This window comes from Rhineura floridana, chromosome 3 (assembly GCF_030035675.1).
Source record: "Rhineura floridana isolate rRhiFlo1 chromosome 3, rRhiFlo1.hap2, whole genome shotgun sequence".
Classification (NCBI taxonomy): Eukaryota; Metazoa; Chordata; class Lepidosauria; order Squamata; family Rhineuridae; genus Rhineura; species Rhineura floridana.
In genome coordinates, this window is record NC_084482.1 from 216129569 (window position 1) to 216152390 (window position 22822).

General features: G+C 45.6%; 2 protein-coding genes across 9 annotated transcripts; one reads left to right on the forward strand and one right to left on the reverse strand.

Moving 5' to 3' along the window:
• Positions 1 to 1861: 1861 nt before the first annotated feature.
• LOC133381594 (zinc finger protein 586-like) lies at positions 1862 to 13466 on the reverse strand. 4 transcript variants are annotated; one of them, XR_009761703.1, is made up of 9 exons: positions 13063 to 13466; positions 12453 to 12724; positions 11951 to 12142; positions 10280 to 10783; positions 9953 to 10079; positions 7972 to 8054; positions 7584 to 7710; positions 2399 to 5379; positions 1862 to 2072 (listed from the first exon to the last, which is right to left on the reverse strand). XR_009761703.1 is itself a non-coding variant. In XM_061620915.1 (8 exons), exons 4-8 carry the CDS (start codon positions 10778 to 10780, stop codon positions 4343 to 4345), a joined length of 1875 nt encoding a protein of 624 aa, XP_061476899.1. In that variant the 5' UTR covers positions 10781 to 10783; positions 11951 to 12139; positions 12453 to 12724; positions 13063 to 13466; the 3' UTR covers positions 1862 to 4342. The 4 variants fall into 4 exon arrangements, 3 of the variants coding, with proteins under 3 accessions (XP_061476899.1, XP_061476897.1, XP_061476898.1); XM_061620915.1 differs by having other exon boundaries at positions 1862 to 5379; positions 11951 to 12139; XM_061620913.1 differs by having other exon boundaries at positions 1862 to 5379.
• LOC133381568 (zinc finger protein 420-like) lies at positions 12636 to 22822 on the forward strand. 5 transcript variants are annotated; one of them, XM_061620835.1, is made up of 7 exons: positions 12636 to 12741; positions 13175 to 13614; positions 14840 to 15342; positions 15548 to 15635; positions 15991 to 16073; positions 16343 to 16469; positions 17617 to 22822. In XM_061620835.1, exons 3-7 carry the CDS (start codon positions 14935 to 14937, stop codon positions 19524 to 19526), a joined length of 2616 nt encoding a protein of 871 aa, XP_061476819.1. In that variant the 5' UTR covers positions 12636 to 12741; positions 13175 to 13614; positions 14840 to 14934; the 3' UTR covers positions 19527 to 22822. The 5 variants fall into 5 exon arrangements, with proteins under 5 accessions (XP_061476819.1, XP_061476818.1, XP_061476822.1 ...); XM_061620834.1 differs by lacking the exon at positions 12636 to 12741 and adding an exon at positions 12917 to 13036; XM_061620838.1 differs by lacking the exon at positions 12636 to 12741 and adding an exon at positions 12917 to 13036 and having other exon boundaries at positions 13175 to 13597.

The following is a 22822-nucleotide window of genomic DNA, read 5'->3' on the forward strand; positions in this document are numbered from 1 at the left end:
CTACCTCACAGAGTTGTTGCGAGGACAACGTTTGAAAAAGGAGGTCTATGAACGCCACTTTGAGCTTCTTGGAAGAAAGCTGGAATGGATATAAATGTATTACTGATAAGATGGATATAATAAAAAGGCTTTCTCTAGTCTTCCTGCCCCTGATTTTGAACTGGAGGAGAGGTGTGGGGAGGGCAGGTTTGGAATCATGAAAAAAGCATCTGGGATACAACCAAAATATTCAGGCCTATAAACACTGGACTTTACCAGCAGGTCCTCAGCAAATCCAGTGCATCGTTGTCTGCTGAGAAAAGGTTACCTGCATGGGGTGTACAGATTATTTGATGGACTTCCATAATAAATTAGAATCCATTATGAAAGTGGTACAAGAAAATATGAGCCAAGCTCAATGAAAACAGAGCTATTGGTATGACAGGACAGCAAGAGAGTGTATGTATGACGTGGGGGATATGGTCATGGGATTTATTCCCAGAAAACATGTCAAGTTCCAAGCCAGCTGGGAGGGACCATTTGTTATTAGAGAAAAATTAGACACCTTGACTTATGTTATAACATCAGACAAATGGGAAAAACACAAAGTGGTACATGTGAACATGTTAAAGCCCTATCATGCCAGAGATGCGAGGGTTTTACAAGTCGCCTTGGTTCCGGAAGGGAGTGGCCCTGACTTGCCAGATTTGGTGCAAGAGAGCAAGGCAGAGGGAGGTTTAGATCAGCTGGAGTGGTCAGAGGAGGTGGATGATCAGGTCAAAGACAAAATCCTGGGAGTCTTCAGTAAGCATGAGGAACTCTTTGATAATAGACCTGGTAAAACTAGTATTGCGAAACACCGGCAATCACCCTTCAATAAGGTCTACCCCCTATCATGTGAATGGAAGAGTGCTTGAAGAGATCAGGAAGGAAGTGAAGGAAATGTTAGAGCTGGGTGTGATATGTGAATTGATTAGTCCCTGGTCATTTAGCATTGTGTTGGTACCCAAAAAAGAATGCTTTATTCTTCCTCTTGTCTTCTTCTACAGGTCTCCTTCTCTGCTGCTCCCCCTTAAGACATGTCGCTATTCTGGGGAACTCCCTGTGTAGTTCTCCCTGATTCTCAGTTTCCCATTCATAACCTGTTGCAAGGAAAAAAGCTGTTAACAGCCTGAAGGAGCCTCAAATCAACGAAAAAGCTCACATAATGCTTTTGATAAACAACTGCATACCCTTAGCAGGGAGGCCAAAGCTACTGTGCATCTAACTGCTGTTGCAAACAGTTAAACAGACAGCTGATGCTCTAGATTCTGTGGCTGGAGCCCAGAGCTGAGCTCCCAGCTCAGACATCAAGTTCAGTGGGTGGATGTCCGGAATCACTCTCATGAAGCCTAGCCTACTTGACAGGATTGTGGTGCAGAACCCTGTGCATTCTCTTGTGAACTGTTTGGTTGCAATGGCAGGATAGAAACATGATTTTTAAAAAGCAGAGAACCTGTCATTCAATGGGAAGGCATTTCATTGGCAGGCAGAAGATCTCAAGTTCAATCACTAAATTCTTCAGTTACAGATGTGATGGCCTCATTCAGCCATCCAGGGTCCCCGTCTACCTGGGGAAGGGAGGTCTGGCTACAGACTGTACCCCTCTTTCACCCTCCCACACTCCTTTTGACGTTCTCACTTCCACCAGATAAGGAATTGCAGTGTTTAAAGAGGCTGCCCCTTATCAAACAACCTCCAAATGTCTCTGGGATGCCTCTGAAGCCTCTGGAGGAAGTATGGTATAATGGTTTCAGGTGTGAGTGACGACATTAGAGAGAGACCACACCAGGTTTATAAACAATTACAGAGTTTACTAAAAGAAAAAAATGAGATTGGCAGAAAGATATGCAATACAGAAAGATGCCACCACTCATGATGTAGAAAAGAACTGTAGACAACCTAGAATATCTTTGTGGAGCTAAAACAAATTATAACTGGATGAATGCTATTGCTCTAGTCTGAACAGGTGAAAAACTCAAAAGAATGGCATCTGATGGCGCCTTCTGTGACTCCAGGAAATCAGTGGCCACTTCTGCAAACAGTCCCTTGACCTGAAATAAAAGTGAGGATATTGGAGGCAGTGAATGGGGGACAGAATAGAAAATGGATAGAAGCAAAAGGCATTGGGGTGTTTGGGACATTCCTCCATGGATGATTTCCACTACTCAGAACTCACTGCCAGCCCAGAGGCCAAAGAACGTAAGCCTCCTCTATGTCAGCCAAAACTCCTCCCCTCCCAATTCACAACTTTGATTTATTGCAAACAATGCTAAAACCATGACCTAAGATATAAATTATTTATTAAAATCAGAAAAAATAATACAAGCATACACACACTCACTTTCAGACAGCAAAGCTACTAAAAATGGATACTTACAAGTACTGAGAAAGATCCTTGATACTCTGCCAGCGGTGGAACTCAGCAGAGGGACACACCCCTTTCCCCAAAAGCAATGCTCAGGCTTCTGGTCCTAAATGTTAGGTTCAGACAACACAGGGTCCATCTCTGTATGGTCAGGGAGCGACATACTTTCCTGGTGTGCCAAACCCACCTAATAACATATTAATTTATGTCAAAACCCTTAGGCTGAATATATTTTGCATTTTAGGCTTACACACACATACTCCATTGTGATGCTATACTTCTCAATTTCATCCCACTCAGAGCAAAACAGGATGCAGCTGTAGTACTGCAATGGAAAACTCTTACAAACCTCATTGTGGGGGTGAATTCTATCCCACTCTGAGAAACCCCTGGTGATAGACCCCTTTATTTATGCCCACTGAGAATATAATTAATAACATTTTCAATTTTTCAAACATGGGCGTTGGCTTTCTGGGAACGTGTGTGGTGGAGTGGTATCTGTTAATCTCTGTCTACAGCAGAGTTGAGGAACCTTAGGCTTGGGAGATGAATGTGGGTCTCAAGGCCTCACCATCTGGCTCTCAGATCCCCGCAGAAGCCATCCTCCATCCTCCAGGCCACATCCCTCACCACCCTATCTCCAATCTGAAATGAAGGTTAAACAGTGACAGAATCATATTCAACCCTCTTCCAGACTGCCCTCTTCTATGAACACTTTTGATAAGAAGTGTGGCGTGTCTTTCCACATTCCAAGCATTTATTCAGTTTCTCTGTTGTGAATTAATTGATGAGTAGGGCATGCATTTCTAAGGTTCCTTCCCTGTATAAATCCTTTGATGCAAAATGAGATATGCCTTCTGACAGATTTTTCCACACTTCAAGCATTTACATGGTTTCTTGCCTGTGTGAATATACTAATGCGAAGTGAGATTCCTCTTCTGCGTGAAGCTCTTTCCACACTCCAAACAACTGTATGGTTTGTCCCGTGTGAATTCTTTGATGAGAAGTGAGCTGTGCCTTCAGACAGAGGCTCTTTCCACACTACAAACATTTGAATGGTTTCTCGCCTGTGTGAATATATTGATGTGAAGTGAGACTCCTCTTCCGCGTGAAGCTCTTTCCACACTCCAAACAATTGTATGGTTTGTCCCCGTATGAATTCTTTGATGGGAAGTGAGATGTGCCTGCTGACAGAAGCTCTTTCCACATTCAGAGCATTTATATGGTTTCTCCCGTGTGAATTCTTTGATGAGCGGTAAGGTCTGTTTTCCAAAAGAAGCTCTTTCCACACTCTAAACACTTAAATGGTTTATCCCGTGTGAATTCTTTGATGAGTAGTGAGACTATCCTTATGCATGAAGCTCTTTCCACATTCCAAGCATTTAAACGGTTTCTCTACTGTGTGAGTTCTTTGAAGAAAAGTGAGTTTTCTTCAAGCAGAAGCTCTTTCCACACTCCAAGCATTTAAATGGTTCGTCCGCTGTGTGTGTTGTTTTATGAGAAGTGAAATGTGCCTGCTGATGGAAGCTATTTCCACAGTCAAAGCATTTATATGGTTTCTCACCTGTGTGAATTCTTTGATGAGTAGCGAGGCCTGTCTTCCAAAAGAAGCTCTTCCCACACTCCAAACATTTAAATGGTTTATCCCGTGTGAAGTCTTTGATGAGAAATGAGATGAGACTTTCTAATGAAGCTCCTTCTACATTCAGAGCATTTATAAGGTTTCTACCCTATGTGAATTCTTTGATGAGTAGTGAGCCTATCCTTACGTGTGAAGCTCTTTCCACACCTCAAGCATTTATATGGTTCCTCTCCTGTGTGTATTGTTTGATGAGATGAGACTTTATAATGAAGCGCTTATATTTATATGGTTTCTCCCCTCTGTGAACTCTTTGATGAGTAGTGAGCTCCATCTTCCAAAATAAGCTCTTTCCACAGTCCAAACATTTAAATGGTTTATCCCGTGTGAATTCTTTGATGAGAAATGAGACTACCCTTACGTATGAAGCTCTTTCCACACTCCAAGCATTTAAATGGTTTCTCCCCTGTGTGTCTTATTTGATGACAACTGAGATGTGCCTGCTGACGGAAGCTCTTTCCACATTCAGAGCATGTATATGGTTTCTCCCCTGTGTGAATTATTTGATGAGTATTGAGACTCTCCTTACATGTGAAGCTATTTCCACACTCCAAGCATATAAATGGTTTCTCCCCTGTATGAATTCTTTGATGAAAAGTGAGATTTGTCTTCAGACAGCTCTTTCCACATTCCAAGCATTTAAGTGGTTCCTGCCCTGTGTGTATTGTTTGATGAGAAGTGAGATGAGACTTTCTAATGAAGCTCTTTCCACATTCAGAGCATTTGTATGGTTTATCCCCTGTGTGAATTCTTTGATGAGAAGTGAGATGAAACTTTCTAATGAAGCTCTTTCCACATTCAGAGCATTTGTATGGTTTATCCCCTGTGTGAATTCTTTGATGAACAGTGAGGTCTGCCTTTGAAAAGAACCTCTTTCCACACTCCAAACATTTAAATGGTTTATCCCCTGTATGAATTCTTTGATGAGTGGTGAGACTATCCTTACGTGTGAAGCTCTTTCCACACTCCAGGCATTTAAATGGTTTCTCTCCTGTGTGAATTCTTTGATGAGAAGTGAGATGTGCCTGCTGACGGAAGCTGTTTCCACACTCCAAGCATTTATATGGTTTCTCTCCTGTGTGGTTTCTTAGATGTGTAGAGAGACTATCCTTACGTGTGAAGCTCTTTCCACATTCCAAGCATTTATATGATTTCTCCACTGTTTGAGTTCTTTGATGTGTAGTGATCTCTTGGATTGGGATTTGATGGCCGTCACTGCCCTGAGAAGTAGGGGATTTATTCCTCCTCTTCTCTTCTACAGTCCTCCTTCTCTGCTGCTCCCCCTTAAGACACGCGGCTCCTTTGGGGAACATCCCATGTAGTTCTCCCTGATTCTCGGTTTCCCATTCATAACCTGTGGCAAGGGTAAAAGAAAACTGTTAAGAGCCTGCGGGAGCCTCAAATCAATGAACAACCACACACAGTGCTTTTGATAACGGAATAACTGAAAAACCTTAGCTAGGAGGCAAAACCTACCATCCATCTAGCTGCTGCTGCCAACAGCTAAACAGACAGCTGGTGTTCTATAGACTATTTGATTCTGTTTGGAGCCCAGAGCTGAGCTCCCAGCTCAGACATCAAGTTCGGTGGGTGAACGACTAGAATCACTCTCATGACAGGATTGTGGTGCAGAACAACCCTGTGCATTTACTGTCACTGTCATTCACTGTCAGGGAATGTGATTGGCAGGCACAAGCAGCAACGCAGGGTCCCTAGTGATCTGGGGGAGATCTGTCTACAGACAGTATACCTCTCTTTCACACTCCTTTTGAGGTTCTCACTTCCACCAGATAAGTAATTACAGCATTTAAGAAGGCTGCCCCTTATAAATGGACTGCCTTCAAGTCAATTAGATTCTGACTTATGGGGATCCTATGAATAGGGTTTTCACGGTAAGGGGTATTCAGAGGTGGTTTACCATTGCCTTCCTCTGCCCCTTATAAAACAGGCCAAATTTCCCATATGAGACTAGCAGAAACATATGCAATACAGAAAGATGTTACTACTTGTGATGCAGAAAAAATTACAGGAAACCCAGGATATCCTTGTGGAGCTAAACCCAATTATAACTGGATGAATGCAATTAATTTACCCTAGTCTCAACAGGCCAGAAACTCGAGAGAATCTTACTCTTGAGTAGCAGCCTTTGTTCTTTGAAGCCTTCCTTCCAGACTCAGCAATTTGTTTTCTATCTTCCAGGCATCTTACCGCAGTGAGAGCACACCTCATTCTAAAGAACTCCAGAATGGCTATTCTTTCATAAAAACTCTCCTTGTCAATCATAGGCTCCGCCCACCATGATTCAGCCAACAGGAAGTATTCTTGCCCAGGGTACCAGCAGCAGGAAACTATAGCGCCTTTATTTTTCCTGGCCTCAGACAAGAGATCTGGAGTTTTCACTGCCCTGAAATTTGAGGCCCCAGGCCAGGTGATGTGATCAGTCAGACCAGGTAATTTGGGCAGGTGAACCCTGTAACTCCCTAAACAAACAAATAGACATGCATTCCTGTCTCATAAAGAGCATTCCCTAAAAGACAAAGTCCGTATTAATTGACCAGGATAGCAAAGACCAAGTCCTTCACAAAGGATCTGTGAAAGTGCCCTTCGATGCGCTGACATGTAACATTGGAGACGTTCTGCCAGTCAGGGCGTGCAAAAATGGGTTAAATGAGCCAATGTGAGGTGCTAAAATATTTTGGAGTCTTGGGAAAGAGGGACATGTGTGATGCCACCCTGGTTTCAGTGATCATGTGTAGAAGAAGGTATAGTCCGGGGGAAGTGACAAGTTAACCATGGAAGAAGAGGTCAAACCTATTTATATCTTCTTCCCCATTCCCACTCCTCCCATGGACCAGTTTCTAGTTGGACTTCTGCTGTTCCACTGGCCTGTGTGTGCTGTTGTTTAACACCAGATCGACAGAGAATCTGGGTGAAGTGGGAGGAATGATCTAACCCAGCTGTGCCCACACGGATACTCAGTGCAACATCAGCACAGGCTGCAGGGATTGGGGGGAGGGAATTCTGTGGTCCATAGAACTTCCATCTCCACCACCAGGAAACCATTCTGCCTTGGAGCCGGCTGTGAGGGCTTGCACCTGGAGTTGGGCGAAGGAGACAGTAAACTAGGGTTGCTGCTGGTGCCCCGTCCATCCTGCTGCCCACCAGCTTCTCTGACTGAGCTAGCGGAGGCAATCTCAGTTGTGCTGTTGGAGGAGTTCACAATGATTGTTATGGATGATTTCAATATCCATGCTGAGGTTACTGCTAGTGTTTCAGTTTGGGACTCCATGGCTTCTATGATGACCATGGGTCTGTCTCCAGTTCTTGCTGATATGACACAGGGCAGGGTATGCCCTTGATTTAGATTTTGTTCCACATGCAGGAAGGCATGGTCCATAGATTGGAGGGTGGATATCCTCTCCTGCAGGGGTGGTGTGCAGATTAAGATGTATAGAATGGATTAGTGTGCCATGTCTTGGGGTGGAGGTGGTTCAAAAATGCTCAGTATTATATATTCAAATTTATATTGTTGCCAGTTATGCAGCCAGGGAGCCTTACCGAGTGAGGTGAGAATCCGACCATTCTCCTCCGTGACTTCCCTGTGCAGCGCCCTCTGGTCAGGATCCAGCAGGGCCCACTCCTCCTCGGTGAAATGCACAGCCACCTCCTCAAAGGACACGGGACCCTGAGAGGAAAGGAAATATTTGCTTCTTTAGAGATAACAGAAATATTATTAGCTATCAATATCCAGAAGACTCATCAAGGAAGGGAGGCTGAATACTGTCCTGCAGAAACGAGACCTTTTCGAGTGGCATTCACAGCCTCCCGAGTGGGCAACTCTGACAGAAGCAAAGAGGAGGAGAGAAATTCATCCAGGCCCAGGAGGTGAGCAGAGGACAGAGGCACCCCCCAGTCCTTCTCCCCCCACTGATCCTTTCCCCCATACCTGGTCCTCCTTCACAGCAGCTTCTTCTTCTCCACCACAAAGAAGAGACGGTTGAGGAGGTCTTGCTGGCCTCATTTCATCACCTGCGAGACAGAAAATTGGTGGGAAGAAATTGGTGTCTCAGAGGTTAAGTGATGCATGTCTAACTACATGCTAACATTGCAAAACACCTCATTCATTGTATGTGTTTTGGTTCTTCCTACACATTTTAAAAAGTTGTGTGAAAGAACAAATCTCCCCATTGGGAAATGCAAGAAGTGGTATAAATCCTCAAGTAAGCCCTGGACTCGGTGGTGGGCTGGATGAGGGCCAATAAACTGAGTCTGAATCCTAGTAAGACAGAGGTGTTGTGCGTTGGTAGTTCCCAATTTCAGATAATTGGTCAGTTGCCTGCTTTGGATGGGGTCATACTCCCTCTGAAAGAGCAGGTCCATAGTCTGGGGGTGCTCCTGGATCAATCTTTGTTGCTAGAGGCCTAGGTGACCTCTGTGGCTAGGAGTGCTTTTTACCAGCTTTGACTGGTAAGACAGCTGCAGCCGTTTTTGGACTGGGATAGCCTGACCACTGTTGTCCACACACTGATAACCTCCATGCTGGATTACTGTAATGCGCTCTATGTGGGGCTGCCCTTGAGGTTGGTCTGGAACCTGCAGCTGGTGCAAAATGCGGTGGCCAGACTGTTCACTAGGGCAGGGTATCACCAACATGTCACCCGCTGCTGAAAGAATTGCACTAGCTGCACATTTGCTACCAGACCAAGTTCAAGGTTCTAGTCTTGGTGTACAAAGCCCTCGTTCATTCATTGGCGATCACTCGTGGCCGAGTAAGATTGTCTTCCAAGATAAGGTCTTTAACAGTGGGTCCATGACTGTGGAGGCCAATTCTGGATCCACACAGCCTCCCACAGTGAGGACATAGGTTTCCAGATGGAAGATGGTCATGATGAGGATTTGTTTGACGTGCCTTCCGCTTAGCTCGTTTGTCCTGTTCGCCCTGTACTCGTGCTTCTTCGAAGTCCAAAGCACCTGATAATAGCCAACCTCCATTTGGGACGTTCATGGGCCAAGACTTCCCAGTTCTCAATGCTCAAGTTACATGTAACATGAAAATGTAACAAAGCCCTATACAGCTTGGGACCAGGATACCTGAAATACTGTCTTATCCTTTATATACCCAGTCGATCACTGCGCTCTGCAAGTGAGGGCCTACGGCAGATACCATCTTATCAAGAGGTCCATTCTGCACAACATAGGAAATGGACCTTTAGTGTGGCGGCACCTACCCTGTGGAATTCCCTCCCCTTAAATATTAGACAGGTGCCATCTCTATTATCTTTTCGGTGCCTATTGAAGCCTTTCCTCTTTCAACAAGCCTTTTAAGTAGAGACCTTATCCCAGTCTGCGTCTGTGTTGGAACTGCTTTTTAATATGTTTTCAAATGTTTCCTTTTTTTAAAAAACAATATGTTTTTAACCCTTTTTTTAAAGATGACTTGAAAGCTTTTTAAAAAAAATGTTTTAAAAGACGTTTTGTTTTAAAGTCTGTTTTTATTATTTTTCACTAGACAAGACAGTAATGCTGGGAAAAACAGAAGGGAGGAGAAAAAGAGGAAAACCAAAAAAGAGATGGATTGATTCCATAAAAGAAGCCACAGACCTGAACTTACAAGATCTGAACAGGGTGGTTCATGACAGATGCTTTTGGAGGTCACTGATTCATAGGGTCGCCATAAGTCGTAATCGACTTGGAGGCACATAACAACAACAAAGTGCTTTTGTTTGCTGCCCTAGGCTACTGCTGGGACGAAGGGCGGAATATGAATCAAATAATAAATAAGTAATAAATAAGTACTGAAAATACATTGATGAAGCATAGCAAAGGCTGCAGAGAAGCATCTCTCACCAACAAAGATTCAGGAGAACATGAAGGAATTATATGAATCTCTGGTATAATCAACAGAGGGAGATCAAGTCAATTCTTACCGAATGAGGTGGCACATCTGTCACTCTCCCAAATGGTCTCCCTTTGCAGGGAAAACTCTCTGGCCCCCAACAGTGCCTCCTGTGACTCCAGGAAATCAGTGGCCACTTCTGCAAACAGACCCTTCACCTGAAAAAAAAAATAGGATATTGAAGGCAGTGAATGGGGAGACAGAATAGAAAATGGACGATAGACGCAAAAAGTCTTGGGGAGTTCAGGAAATTCCTCCGTCAATTTCCAGAAAAGGTTTGACAATTATAGAGTGTTTCAAGACCTCCCTCCTCAGATTCTGGGGCTCTTGCAAGTACCGGGATGAAACTCTCTCTCACCTTCTGCTCTGCCTGCTTCTTGTCCTCTGCCCGGCTTAGGAGGAAACCTTCTGCCAGGGCCACTGCCTGGGAAGTGGTCTCCGCTCCACATTCCCTCACCCAGTTCTCCATCTCTGGTGGAAGGACAGTCAGGAACTGTTCCAGGATCACCAGGTCCAACATCTCATTCTTTGTGTGGCACTCTGGCTTCAGCCACTCATGGCAAAGGTGGTGGAGTCGGCTGCATACATCTCGGGGCCCTTTGACCTCCTGGTAGTAGAACTGCCTGAAACGCCAGCACTGTACATCTGAGCTAAGGGTGTCCTCACCCAGGATCATCTGCCTGGTTCTTTCCCAGAATTCCCCAGGGCTCCCAGCATGGATGATATATGGACATCTTCCTGCTTCAGGGCAAGCTGAGTCTTCCATCTTTGATTTCTGTGCTCCAAGGAAGCCTCCGACAGGGCCCAAGAGACTTCTCTCACATCTGCCAAATGCTGTCCTTATTTGGGGTACTACCATGTCCTACAAAAGCCAAAACATTGTTTGGTGAGCAGATTACAACCCTTTCAGGAGAGGAAGACTTTCCCTGAGGAAATGTGGATGAGCTTGGATAACAACCAGGTCACCCTCCAGAAGGGAAATTAGCTCAATGCTAAAAGAGAAAGACAAATAGGATACTTTTTGGGAGTTTCCTTCCACGGATTAAAGCCTTCAATCTGGTTGAGAACCAGAAGGTTCCGTATCCCTCCCAGAGGTCTTTCCTCTGCAGCTCAAGGGAGCCTAAGAAGAAGTTGGCTGTTGGACTGGACCAAAGATTAGATCCAGTCCAGCATCCTTTTCTCACAATGGCCAACCCGATGCCCCACTGGGAAGCCGGCAAGCAGGACATGAGCAACAGCAATTCTCCCACTTGTGATTCCCGGCAACTGGTATTCAGAGGCATTGAGCTGCTGGTGCTGGAGGGAATGGACACATGATCACTAGGAGCCATTTTGGCACCTAAGTGGTATATAAATCAATGAACAATATTACTAGGAGGCATGGATAGCTTTGTCCTTCATGTACGAGAGACGGTGGCCTCTCCCTTCCTTCCCCAGCTGTCACCACACGGGCATCTTGCTCTGAGCAGTTTCTTCTTAAACAAAAAATGGTATTGTTTCTATTTTATTTTAACATTTTTTTTAAAAAAAAAATCAGTATGTATTGCTATAATAATCTTACGTAAAGCACTTTGTGAGGCCCGCTTGAAAAGTGGTACATACATACACAAATAAATAAGGTTTAATCCCCTTTTGAAACTGTCTAAGCAGCTGCAGCAACTTCCATCGTTTTAACAATGTGCTGAATCTCCCCCCTCCCCTTCAGCTTTCTGGGATGGACCTGGGTGCAAGCATTATGAGGGATGAAGAAACATTTCTCCATCCACGGTCTCTTACTTTTACACCCCTTTATCAACTCTCTCCTTTTTCTTGGCTTCTAATCTAAACAGCCCCAACTATCTTGATGTCCTCAACTACAGAGATGCTGGTTGATTAATTTGCAGGTTTGTCAACAGTTTACTGAGCTCTGTTACATCTAACACATTTCAAGGTAAATTATACCTCCTCCCTCCGTTATTTAGACAGATATTTAATTGTTTAATTTAAAAACTAAGTAACATTCTTCATTGTCTACTATCTGGTACACTACCTCTACACATGGAGGTTCCACTCCTCTGACAGCTAAGGAGCTGCCTTGCGGGAGCAGATCAACGATTCACCAGGGGCAGCTTCCTGTTCCCAACAGTGCCGGGGAAGACCACCAGTTTTGCGCCCCACAGGAATTGGGATCCACCAGCTCTGCTCTACGGAGGCATTTTCTCCGCTCCCGATTTTCTTCCTGCTATTATTATAATCCTTTAAATGTATATCCCGTCTCTCCCCCCCCCAGGAGCCCCCACTCCCTTCCCCCCTTTTTGCGCCCACTTTCCGAGGCCTTCGCCTCCGGCCGGGAGACTCTCCCCCTCCGATCACGGCTCGGCCCCGCGCAAAGACGCGCCAGAGGGGAGAGGCTGGTATGGGGGGCGAGATCAAAGGGATCCTCTGCCGTCCAGTCAGAAGCTCTGCCCCCTTCTCTCCCCATTTGAAGAGCTGGTTTCCCCCCCTCACTTCCCCAGGCACCCCTGTTCACCGCAGCGCCACTGAGAGCTCACCCGATCCCGGGAGGGAGGCACCAAGCGCAGCCCTTGGCAAAGAGTCCAGCAGCGAAGGCGCGGCGGGAAGCGGATCCCAAGTCGCTCGGGAGGACCCCTGCCTCCCTCACCGCAAATCCCCTTCCTCTCTAGGAGCCCAGTTCACTTTCCTTAACCCTTCCGCGGCCAACCTTCTCCTCCTCTGCCCGAGAAAGGCGCTTCGCGCGGGGAGCCTTTTGTCATCCGAGGACCGCCACCGGTATGCTGAGGACATGCAGGCGAGGAACTTGACGCTTTTGAAAAAGGAAAAGTGAGACACCGTCATTTTTTCCCCACCCAGAACCCCCCTCTGCTTTTCCTGGGTTGCCTTGGGGAGGTTGCAGGATCCGCACCGCCCCTGGTCGTTAGCACTACTGAGTGAGCGGAACCATCTCCTGCTCTCTGGGGCTGCTTCTAGCGTTTCTGGGCCGTCTTTACAAGCACCTGATGTCAGGAGTCTGCCCCTTTTCACTTGGCCAGAGGGTCAAAGAGGAGAGGAACTGTGGAACTCCCTGCCCTTTGACCTTGGGCCAGTCACTGGCTCTCAGCCTCAGAGGGAGGCAATGGTAAGCCCCCTCTGAATACCGCTTACCATGAAGAAGCGGTCGCGAGAAGTCGGGATCGACTTAGGCAGTCCATTATTCCTGTACAGTTCTCCGCGCTTGCTAAAAACTTTTCTGTTGCTGTTGCTTGTTTCGTTTTAGGGTTGACTGAGGCACCTTCGGCCCTCCAGAGGTTCTTGGGCTCCGATTCCCCTCAACACAGTGGAGCGTATTGAGATGGTGGTATAGAAATACTTCTGGGAAAAAACAATTGAGAGGAGTTTTGGCCTGGGGGGAAAGACGGGGAAAGGAAAACACACAAACCAACCCAGACGTGCTTCCCTGCCGGCTCCCTTCTTCGGGAGAGGGGGAAAGAGGCTCCTGAGCAATGCGCGCTTCTTGGAGAGAGGAGGAGAACGGTGTTTGGCCGCGGAAGGGTTAAAGAAAGTGAACCGAATTCCTAGAGAGGAATGGGATGAGGGGGGGTCGGCCCGAGCCGCTTCCTGCCCCGCCTTCTCCGCTGGACTCTTTCGCGAAGGGCTCCATTGGATGCATTCTCTCCTGGGACCCGGTGAGCGCTCCGAGGTGCTGTGGGGTGCAAGGTGAGGGGGGCTGGGAAAGTGAGGAGGGGCAGAGAAGGGGGCAGGACTCCGATTGGGAAGGTGGGGGGGTTCCATTGACGGGACACTCGCCTCCCCTCTCGCCAATTTTGTCCTCCGCTGCATTTTTGCACGTGGCCGAAGGCGGAGACTCTTGGAACACAAGAAAGCGGGTGGAAAAACTTAAAAGGCGGAAAGGCATTGCCGAGCAAATATCGGGTGCAAAGCTTGTGGGGTCCTCGGAAGGAAAGGGGGGCCGCTGCTGGGAACAGGAGGCTGCCCCGGGTGCATCTGTGATCTGCCCCAGCAAGGTACCGCCTAGTAGTGAGAGGTTTAGAGCCTCTTCATATGGAGGAAGTATACCAGGTAACAGGAGCTGCAGACTTTCTAAGTCGGAAATGTAAGTTTCATGCATAAGTGAGTTCAATAGGGGAATAAACTGTCTACAAGTTTGAAAATTAATCACCTGAGACTTCTTCAGCTGAGGAGTACATTTGATGAAGCACAACGCCAAGGCACTATGGTTTCCAGCTTTAACTTTTGTCCCTCTCTCCTAATGCTAGAATGCAGGGCCATCCAATGAAGGTGAAGGGGGGGGGAGGAGATTCGGAAAAGGCTTCCAGAAGTACTTCTTGACACAGTGCATAGCTAAAACTGTGGCATTTCCTTCCGCGATGTGGAGTGATGGCAACCAGCTTGGACAGCTCTAAATTTGGGGTTAGACAAATTGATGAAAGATACCGTTATCAAAGGCTGCTAATGGATGACGTCTGAGTTGCGGCCATCAGCAGGGTTGGATGCCTCTGAATGCCAATAGTTGGGTATCACAAGAGAGGAGAATTGCTGTTGCTTATAGCCTGCTTGCCGGCTTCCCAGTGGGGCATCTGGTTGGCATCTGTGAGAACAGGACGCCAGACTGGATGGGCCTTTGGTCCAATAAAGCAGCCAAGTTATTCTTATGCTCCCATGGGCTGTAGGGGGCAGACCTCTGGGAGGGATGTTGCACCTTCTGATTCTCAACCAGACTGAAGGCTTTACTCCATGCACTTCACATGAAGGAACCTCCCAAACAAATCTTCCATTTTGCTTTGCATCTTAGCATTCAACTGCCTTTCCTTCTGCCGGATAACCTGGTTGCTATCCATACTCATCCGCTTTTCCTCGGGGAACGGAAAGTCCTGTCCTGAGTGTTATAATTCACCTACCAAACAATCCTTTGGCTTTGCAGGACTGGATAGTACCTCCGACAAGGACAACATTTAGTAGAAGAAGTGGAGTCTCTTGGGCCCAGTTAGAGGCTTCCTTCGACCATAGAAATCAAAGATGGACTCAGCTGGCTGTGAAGCAGGAAGAGGTCCATATATCATCCAGACTGGGAGCCCTGGGGAATTCTGGGAAAGAACAGCGCAGAAGTTCCTGGGTAAGGAGGACACCCTCAGCTCAGATGTTCAGTGCCAGCGTTTCAGGCAGTTCTGCTACCAGGAGGGCAAAGGGCCCCGAGAGGTTTGTAGCCGACTCCACACTCTCTGTCATGAGTGGCTGAAGCCAGAGCAACACACGAAGAATGAGATCCTGGACTTGGTGATCCTGGAGCAGTTCCTGGCTGTCCTTCCACCGGAGATGGAGAGCTGGGTGAGGGAATGTGGAGCGGAGACCACTTCCCAGGCGGTGGCCCTGGCCGAAGGTTTCCTCCTGAGCCGAGCAGAAGACAAGAAACAGGCCAAGCAGCAGGTGAGAGAGTTTTTCATTTTGGTACTTCCTGAGGGGCTCAGAATGTGAGGAAGGAGATCTTGAAAGACTCTGTAATTGTCCAACCCTTTGCTGGAAATCATCCACAGAGGAATGTCCCAAACTCCCCATGGACTTTTGCCTCTATCATGTTTTTTATAATCCTCCTCTCCATTTACTGTCTCAAATATCCTTACTGTTTTTTCAGGTAAAAGATCTGTTTGCAGAAATGGACTTGGAGTCACAGGAGGCTCTGTCGGGCATTCAAGAGATTTACATGCATGCCATCTCACTCAGTAAGAATTGACTTGATCTCCCTGTATTAATTATGCCAGAAATTCCCGGGTTCTGTTACGTTCTCCTTAATCTGTTTGTTTTTGGTGGGGGAGGGACGCTTCTCCCCAACCTTTCCACACTTCAGCAATGAATATATTTTTCTATAGTTCAGGATATAATTCGCTACTTGGATTTCTGGCCGAGCCTAAATGGGGAGAATTGTTTCACGCAACTGAACTATGCAATATGTAGGAAGAACCAAGATATATATGAGAGATGAGATATTTTGCAATGTCAGTGGAATTTAGACGTAAGTCACTTAATCTCTGAGAGCAGCATGTGCTACTGGCTTCCCATCACTTTTCTCTCTCGCAGATGGTGAAATGAGGCCAGCAAGACCTCCTCAGCCGTCTCTTCCTTATGGTGGGAAGGAAGCAGCTACTGTGGAAGCGGATCAGGTAGGGGGAAGGATCAGCGGGGCAGGGAGAGAGGCTGGGGGCAGCCCAGATCCCTCTCTCCTCTGCTCACCTCCTTGGGCCTGAATAAACTTCTCTCTTTCTCTTTACTTCTGTCAAAGCTGCCCACTAGGGAGGCTGTGAATGGCACTCGAGGAGGTTTAATTTCTTTAGGGTAGTACTCAGCTTCCCTTCCTTGATGAGACTTTCGGATACTTGTAGCTAATAATCTTTGTTATCTGTAAAGTGACAAATATTTCCTTACCTCTCAGGGTCCCATCTCCTTTGAGGAGATTGCTATGGATTTCACCGAAGAGGAGTGGGCTTTGCTGGATCCTGACCAGAGGGCGCTGCACAGGGAAGTCATGGAGGAGAGCTGTCGGATTGTCACCTCTCTCGGTAAGGCTCTTTGTGTGCATAGTTGACAATATCATTTAGAAAATGTAATAATGAGCATTTCGGTCATTTCCTGTGTTTTATTGATTGATTGATTTAATTGATATCGGGGGGGCCCCCAGGTCCTCCTAAAAGGACAAAGAACAAATGATAAACATTTAAATCTTTAAAAAACAAAGCATCCTAAAAACAAAGCATCTAAAAAAAAATCCAATCCAGATGCATAGTGGAATACAGGTCTCTACTTAAACAGTGTCTTGAAGCAGGAAGTTCTTCAGGAGCCACCAAAAGCCAACAGAGACTGCACCTGGAGGGAATTTCAAAGGGAGGGAATTTCAAAGGGTTAGGGGCCATAACAATAAGGCCCTGACTCCTGTGTTGTGCGGAACGGACCTCCTGATGAGATGGTTTCTACAGGAGGCCCTCACCTACAGAACAGAGAGGTCGATTTGGTATACACAGGGCAGGACAGTTTTTCAGGTATCCTGGTTCCAAGCTGACTAGGGCTAAATAGACCAAACCCAGCACCTTGAACTTAGCCCAGTAGCTGAATGGCAGCCAGTGCAGTACTTTCAGCGGCAGGGTAACACGTTGGCGATATCCTGCCCTAGTGAGTAGTCCAGCTGCTGCATTGTGCATGAGCTACAGCTTCCAGACCAATCTCAAGTGCAGCCCCATATACAGTGCACTACAGAAATCCAGTCTGGAGACTACCAGTGCATGGACAACAGTGGTCAGGCTGTCATTCCAGCCAAGATTGCCTCCACCAGCTTAAAAAGAGAAGCCGCTGGGCAGCAGGGTTGGAGGGTACAGCACCAGAAGCACTGGTTTGCTGTCTCCTTGGCCCAACGCCAGGCGCAGGCCCTCACAGCCAGCTTCAAGACAGCTCTGTTTTCTGGTGATGGAGATGGAAGTTCTGTGGGCCACAGCAACTCCTCCCCCCTGTCCCTGCAGCCACAGCTGGGCTAGATCACCTCCTCCCACCTCACCATTTGTCTGCAGCAGCTACGTGGATGGTAAGATCTGCCTCCCAGTTAACACTTTTCTGATCTTCCATTATCAAAAGCATTATGTGTGGTTGTACAATGATTTGAGGCACCATTTCTCCCTCAGGTTCTTTTAACAATTTCCTCTATTTTTTTTGCAACAGGTCATGAATGGGAAACTGAGAATATGGGAAAACTAAATGGGGCATTCCCAATAACAGCCACATGTATAGACAGGGAGCAGCAGAGGAGGAGAGCTGGAGAAGAGACATGGAGTAATAAATCCCCTACTTCTCAGGGCCGTGACTGCGATCAAGTCCAAGTCCATGAAAAGCTACAAAGAGGAAAACTAACAGATACATGTTGTGTGCGTCAGAATAGTTTCTATTCTAAGTCAACGTTTAAAGGTCATTACAAAATCCACACAGGAAAGAAAAAATACAAATGCTTGGAGTGTGGAAAGAGCTTTTGTCAAAATTATTTACTTACAACGCATCAAAGGATCCATACTGGGGAGAAACCATATAAATGCTTGGCTTGCGAAAAGAGCTTTCGTTACAATTCTGACCTTATTTGTCATCAAAGGATCCATACAGGGGAGAAACCATATAAATGTTTGGACTGTGGAAAAAGCTTCTCTCAGAAGACGAATCTCACTACTCATTCAAGAATTCACACAGGAGAAAAACCATACAAATGCTTTCAGTGTGGAAACAGCTTTTCTCAAAGTTCTTCCTTTATTATCCACCAAAGGATCCATACAGGGGAGAAACCATATAAATGCTTTCAGTGTGGAAAGAGCTTCTGTCTTAAGTCATATCTCACTGCTCATCAAAGAATTCACAGAGGAGATAAACCATTTAAATGCTTGGAGTGTGGAAAGAGCTTCACACAGAAGATAGGTCTCACTTTGCATCAAAGAACTCACACAGGGGAGAAACCATATAAGTGCTCTGAATGTGAAAAGAGCTTCAGTCTTAAGTCACATCTCACTTTGCATCGAAGTATTCACACAGGGGAATACCCATATAAATGTTTTGAATGTGGAAAGAGTTTCAGTAGTAAGTCATACCTCACTTTTCATCAAAGAATTCACACAGGGGAGAAACCATTTAAATGCTTGGCATGTGAAAAGTGCTTCAGTAATAAGTTATATCTCACCTCTCATCAAAGAATTCACACAGAGGTGAAACCATTTAAATGCTTGAAGTGTGGAAAGAGCTTCAGGTACAAGACAGGTCTCACTTCGCATGAAAGTTTTCACACAGGGGAGAAACCCTACAAATGCTTGGAGTGTGGAAAGAGCTTCACACGGAAGACTCATCTCACTTCTCATCAAAGAATTCATACAGGGGAGAAACCATACGAATGCTTGGAGTGTCGAAAGAGCTTCACACAGAAGATAAGTCTCACTTTGCATCAAAGAATTCATACAGGGGAGAAACCATATAAGTGCTTTGAATGTGAAAAGAGCTTCAGTCTTAAGTCACATCTCACTTTGCATCAAAGTATTCACACAGGGGAAAACCCATATAAATGCTTTGAATGTGGAAAGAGTTTCAGGAGAAAGTCATACCTCACTTCTCATCAAAGAATTCACACAGGGGAGAAACCATTTAAATGCTTGGCATGTGAAAAATGCTTCAGTAATAAGTTATATCTCACTTCGCATCAAAGAATTCACATAGAGGAGAAACCATTTAAATGCTTGGAGTGTGGAAAAAGCTTCAGACATAAGACAGGTCTCACCTGGCATCAAAGTATTCACACAGGGGAGAAGCCATACAAATGCTTGGAGTGTGGAAAAAGCTTCACACGGAAGACACATCTCACTTCTCATCAAAGAATTCATACAGGGGAGAAACCCTACAAATGTTTGGAGTGTGGAAAAAGCTTCACACGGAAGACACATCTCACTTCTCATCAAAGAATTCATACGGGGGAGAGACCCTATAAATGCTTGGAGTGTGGAAGGAGCTTCACGCAGAAACATTGTCTCACTACTCATCAAAGAATTCACACAAGGGGGAAACTATTTAAATGTCTGGAATATGAAAAGATCTTCATGCAGTAGAATAGTCTCACTTAGCATCAAAGACTTTATCCAGGGAAGAAACCACACAAATGCATGGAGTATTGAATTCACAGGGGAGAATCTGCATAAATGCTTGGAGTGAAAAGACACACCAAGCTTCTCATCAAAAGAACTCACACAGGAAGGAAACTATAGAAGGGGTTTGAATATGGAATCCAATTTTCTCACAATTTAACTTCCATTTTAATTTGGAGCTGGGCTGGCAAGAGATGTAGCCTGGTGGATGGAACATGGCTTGTGCGGGGTCAGAGAGCCAGATGGTCAAGCCTAGAGGGCCACATTAATCTTGCAAACCTGAGATTCCCCACCTCTGCTATAGACAGAGGAAATGAAGCCACTCCCCCACACACACTCTCCCAGACAGCCCACACTCAGACACACACACACTCTGCTTTTCTATGGTGTTTGGCTAAAAGTTTAATCCAGTAGAATTAAAATGGGTCCTGCTGTATTTGGAAGATTTTTACTTGACATCCAGGGAAGAACCCATCATATTAAAACTGGCACCGATATCTCTGGATTGATATTGTTGTGCCATGGTGATGCTGGCAATCACTGGATTGGTGATTTTTACTGTACAGTCATTAAACATCTAAGCATGTTTCACTTGATGATTTGGGAGGTGAGAGGGTATCTTTGCTTAAAAATCATGCAAATCCATCATGTTTCTATTTTTTTTTAAAAAAAATCCTTGATCTTTTACCTCTTTGCCACTTTGTGACTGGCCAGATTCCTGCAGAAAGTTCAGGATTGGCTACACCCTCCCCAGGCTCTTTCTCTAAATTCCCAGTCCGCTCACAGGGCCCAAGAGGCTGGAGACCCCTGCCATAGATACTGGACCCCCAGCTGGCAAAAAGGAATAGGAATCTTCAGATCCTTTGCCTAACATAGCAGATGTGCTCCAATTCGCTTCTCTGCCTTAGCAGAAACTTACTTAGTTCCTATCGGATGAGCTCCACCAGGGTCCTTCCTCAAGTGCCACCTTGCAGTAGCAGTGAAATAAGGCTGCAGAGCCTCTCCATCTGCCCTCCTGTCCCCAACGGGGCCTGTACCACACTCAGCTGAGACACAACTACTACCGTCACCACTGACAATGCCACCTCCTCCCACTCTATGGCTGCTACTTATGTGACTGCCACCAGTTCCTCTACATTATGAGAACCCATCTCTCTCACTGCTGCCCCAAACCAACTCCTGCAGTAGCCTTTGACATCACCATAGAGACCATGACTGATGGTGAGAGATCGACCAAGTTCTGGTGCTGGACCAACTCATGGGTGGTAGCTGGTTTTTCTCTCCTCCTCCTCTCCACCCTGCTTGTCCTGGGGTTAGGCCTCTGTATGACTTGGGAACTTTGCAGTCTCAGCCACCCTCTTTTCAATCCCTTTTAGGGTCTGCTTCCCCAGTGCATTCCCCTGCTGGAGACAGGCACATACAGCCAAATTTTAAAATCTCTGAAAATATTGTTGCCCAATATGACCTCACGGTGATCCAAGATAACAATCAAACTGTTCCAAAAAAATATTTTCAGAGGTACCCAAAGTGATGCAGTTTGGAATGGTTTGATCTCCCATCATGGTTCAAAATGTCCAAATGTAGGCCAAAATGTCCATAGTTCACAACTATGTCCAAAACCTGCTCCTTGCTCTCAGGAGACATCATGCCAAATTGGGCTACAGTGTCTTCAGAAGCATCCAAATTGAAGCAGTTTGAAACCATCACAGTAAACTGGGTGACGATATCTTCAAAGTTGCCCAAATCAGTGCAGTTTGGAATCGTTCAGTTTGACATCTTGATTCAAAATGGTGTCTTGACATCATCCAAAGACCAAATCTCAAGAACTGTTGTGCCACATTAGGCAACGATATCTGGAGAGGTTTAAATCAGCAGTTTGGAAAAGTTTGGTCTATCATCTTGATTCAAAATTATATCTGGTGGCATCCAAACCCAACTCCTCTGGCTCAGGAACCATCAGACTGCTTTTGACAAGGATATGTTCAGAGGCTTCTGAATCAGTTTGGAATGGTCCCATCTGCCATTCTGAATCAAAATGGTGTCTGATGGCATCTGAATGTAGACAAAATCTGCTCCTTGCTCTCGGGAACCATTACGCCAGATTGGGCAACAATATCTTCAGAGGTGTCCAAACTGGTGCAGTTTGGAACATAGTGGTGTGCCATTTTGATTCAAAATGGTGTCCATCGGCATCCAAACAGACCAAATCTGCCTTCTCCATCTGTGGAATGGCCATATCAAATTGGGTGACGTTATCATTGGAGTCATCCAAAATGGTGCAGTTTGCAACGTTGCGTTTGCCATCTTGATTCAAAATGGTGCTCAATAGTATCCAAACATAGATGAAAACTGCCCCCTCCACCTCAGGAAGCACAATGCCATGTTCTCTGTGTTCGGTTTAAATGAAATAGGAATACTCTGTAGTCCTATCTAGCAAAGTATATATGCAACAGCGGAATTGAGAATAACCAGTCCCACCTTCCTCTCTCATGCACATTGCTTAAACCCAACACTGTGATGATACTTCAAGAGGCGTCTGAGACAGTAGATATTTGAAAGCTACTCTGGAAGCTTTTTTTCCCCCCTGGAAGAGCAGGACAAAAATGCTTTAAGCAAATAGATATCTCCGTTTCTGAGAACCTGTTTTGTCTTCTGGAAAGATCCAAAGAATCTCTAAAGATCTAGTCCTCTTATGAAGGAAACAGACTTTGCTGATACGGACTGTTTGTATGGGCCTTGCTTTTATATCCTGCTTTGTATTATATGAACAGGTAAACTACTGCTTGTCTGGTTTTTTAGGGATCATAGGGTTAATTAGCTACACCTGCCCCACCCAGGGGCTCTGATGAGAAGGTGGTGGGCTTCACTGAAGACAAGGAATTTAGTTAGTACACCTGTAATTTGCAGGGGTGGGTAGCCAGAGGCTACATATAGCAGTAGCTTTTTTTTTTTTATTAATAATTTTTATTCAAATTTTCAGAAGACAAACAAAACAAAACCAAACAACAAAAACATAATAATACAATAAAAAAATCTTCTTGACTTCCGATTTGTCGCAGATTGTGATGTTCCTATATATTAGTGTATATATGGTAAGTGCTGGTTGTTTAGAGTATACATGGTAAGTAGTGAAAGAGGAGGGGGAGTGAATAGGCAATAGAATGCTTGATGATTGGCTGAATGTTTAAAATGGCTGACAGTATAAATGAAAGGATGACAGGTAAATCTGGGTGAATGTGAGGTGGTGAATTGTGGAATCT

What these genes read in the sequence shown, in the direction of transcription:
- LOC133381594 (XM_061620914.1), bottom strand. Translation starts at nt 10,780, where the DNA reads ATGGTAGTACCCCAAATAAGGACAGCATTTGGCAGATGTGAGAGAAGT. An exon ending in CAGATGTGCCACCTCATTCG is followed by an intron (nt 8,055 to 9,952) that starts GTAAGAATTGAC and finishes TCTGTCTCGCAG; the next exon opens with GTGATGAAATGAGGCCAGCA. An exon ending in TCGGATTCTCACCTCACTCG is followed by an intron (nt 5,380 to 7,583) that starts GTAAGGCTCCCT and finishes CCCTTGCCACAG; the next exon opens with GTTATGAATGGGAAACCGAG.
- LOC133381568 (XM_061620835.1), top strand. Translation starts at nt 14,935, where the DNA reads ATGGACTCAGCTGGCTGTGAAGCAGGAAGAGGTCCATATATCATCCAG. An exon ending in AGAAACAGGCCAAGCAGCAG is followed by an intron (nt 15,343 to 15,547) that starts GTGAGAGAGTTT and finishes CTGTTTTTTCAG; the next exon opens with GTAAAAGATCTGTTTGCAGA. An exon ending in TCGGATTGTCACCTCTCTCG is followed by an intron (nt 16,470 to 17,616) that starts GTAAGGCTCTTT and finishes TTTTTGCAACAG; the next exon opens with GTCATGAATGGGAAACTGAG.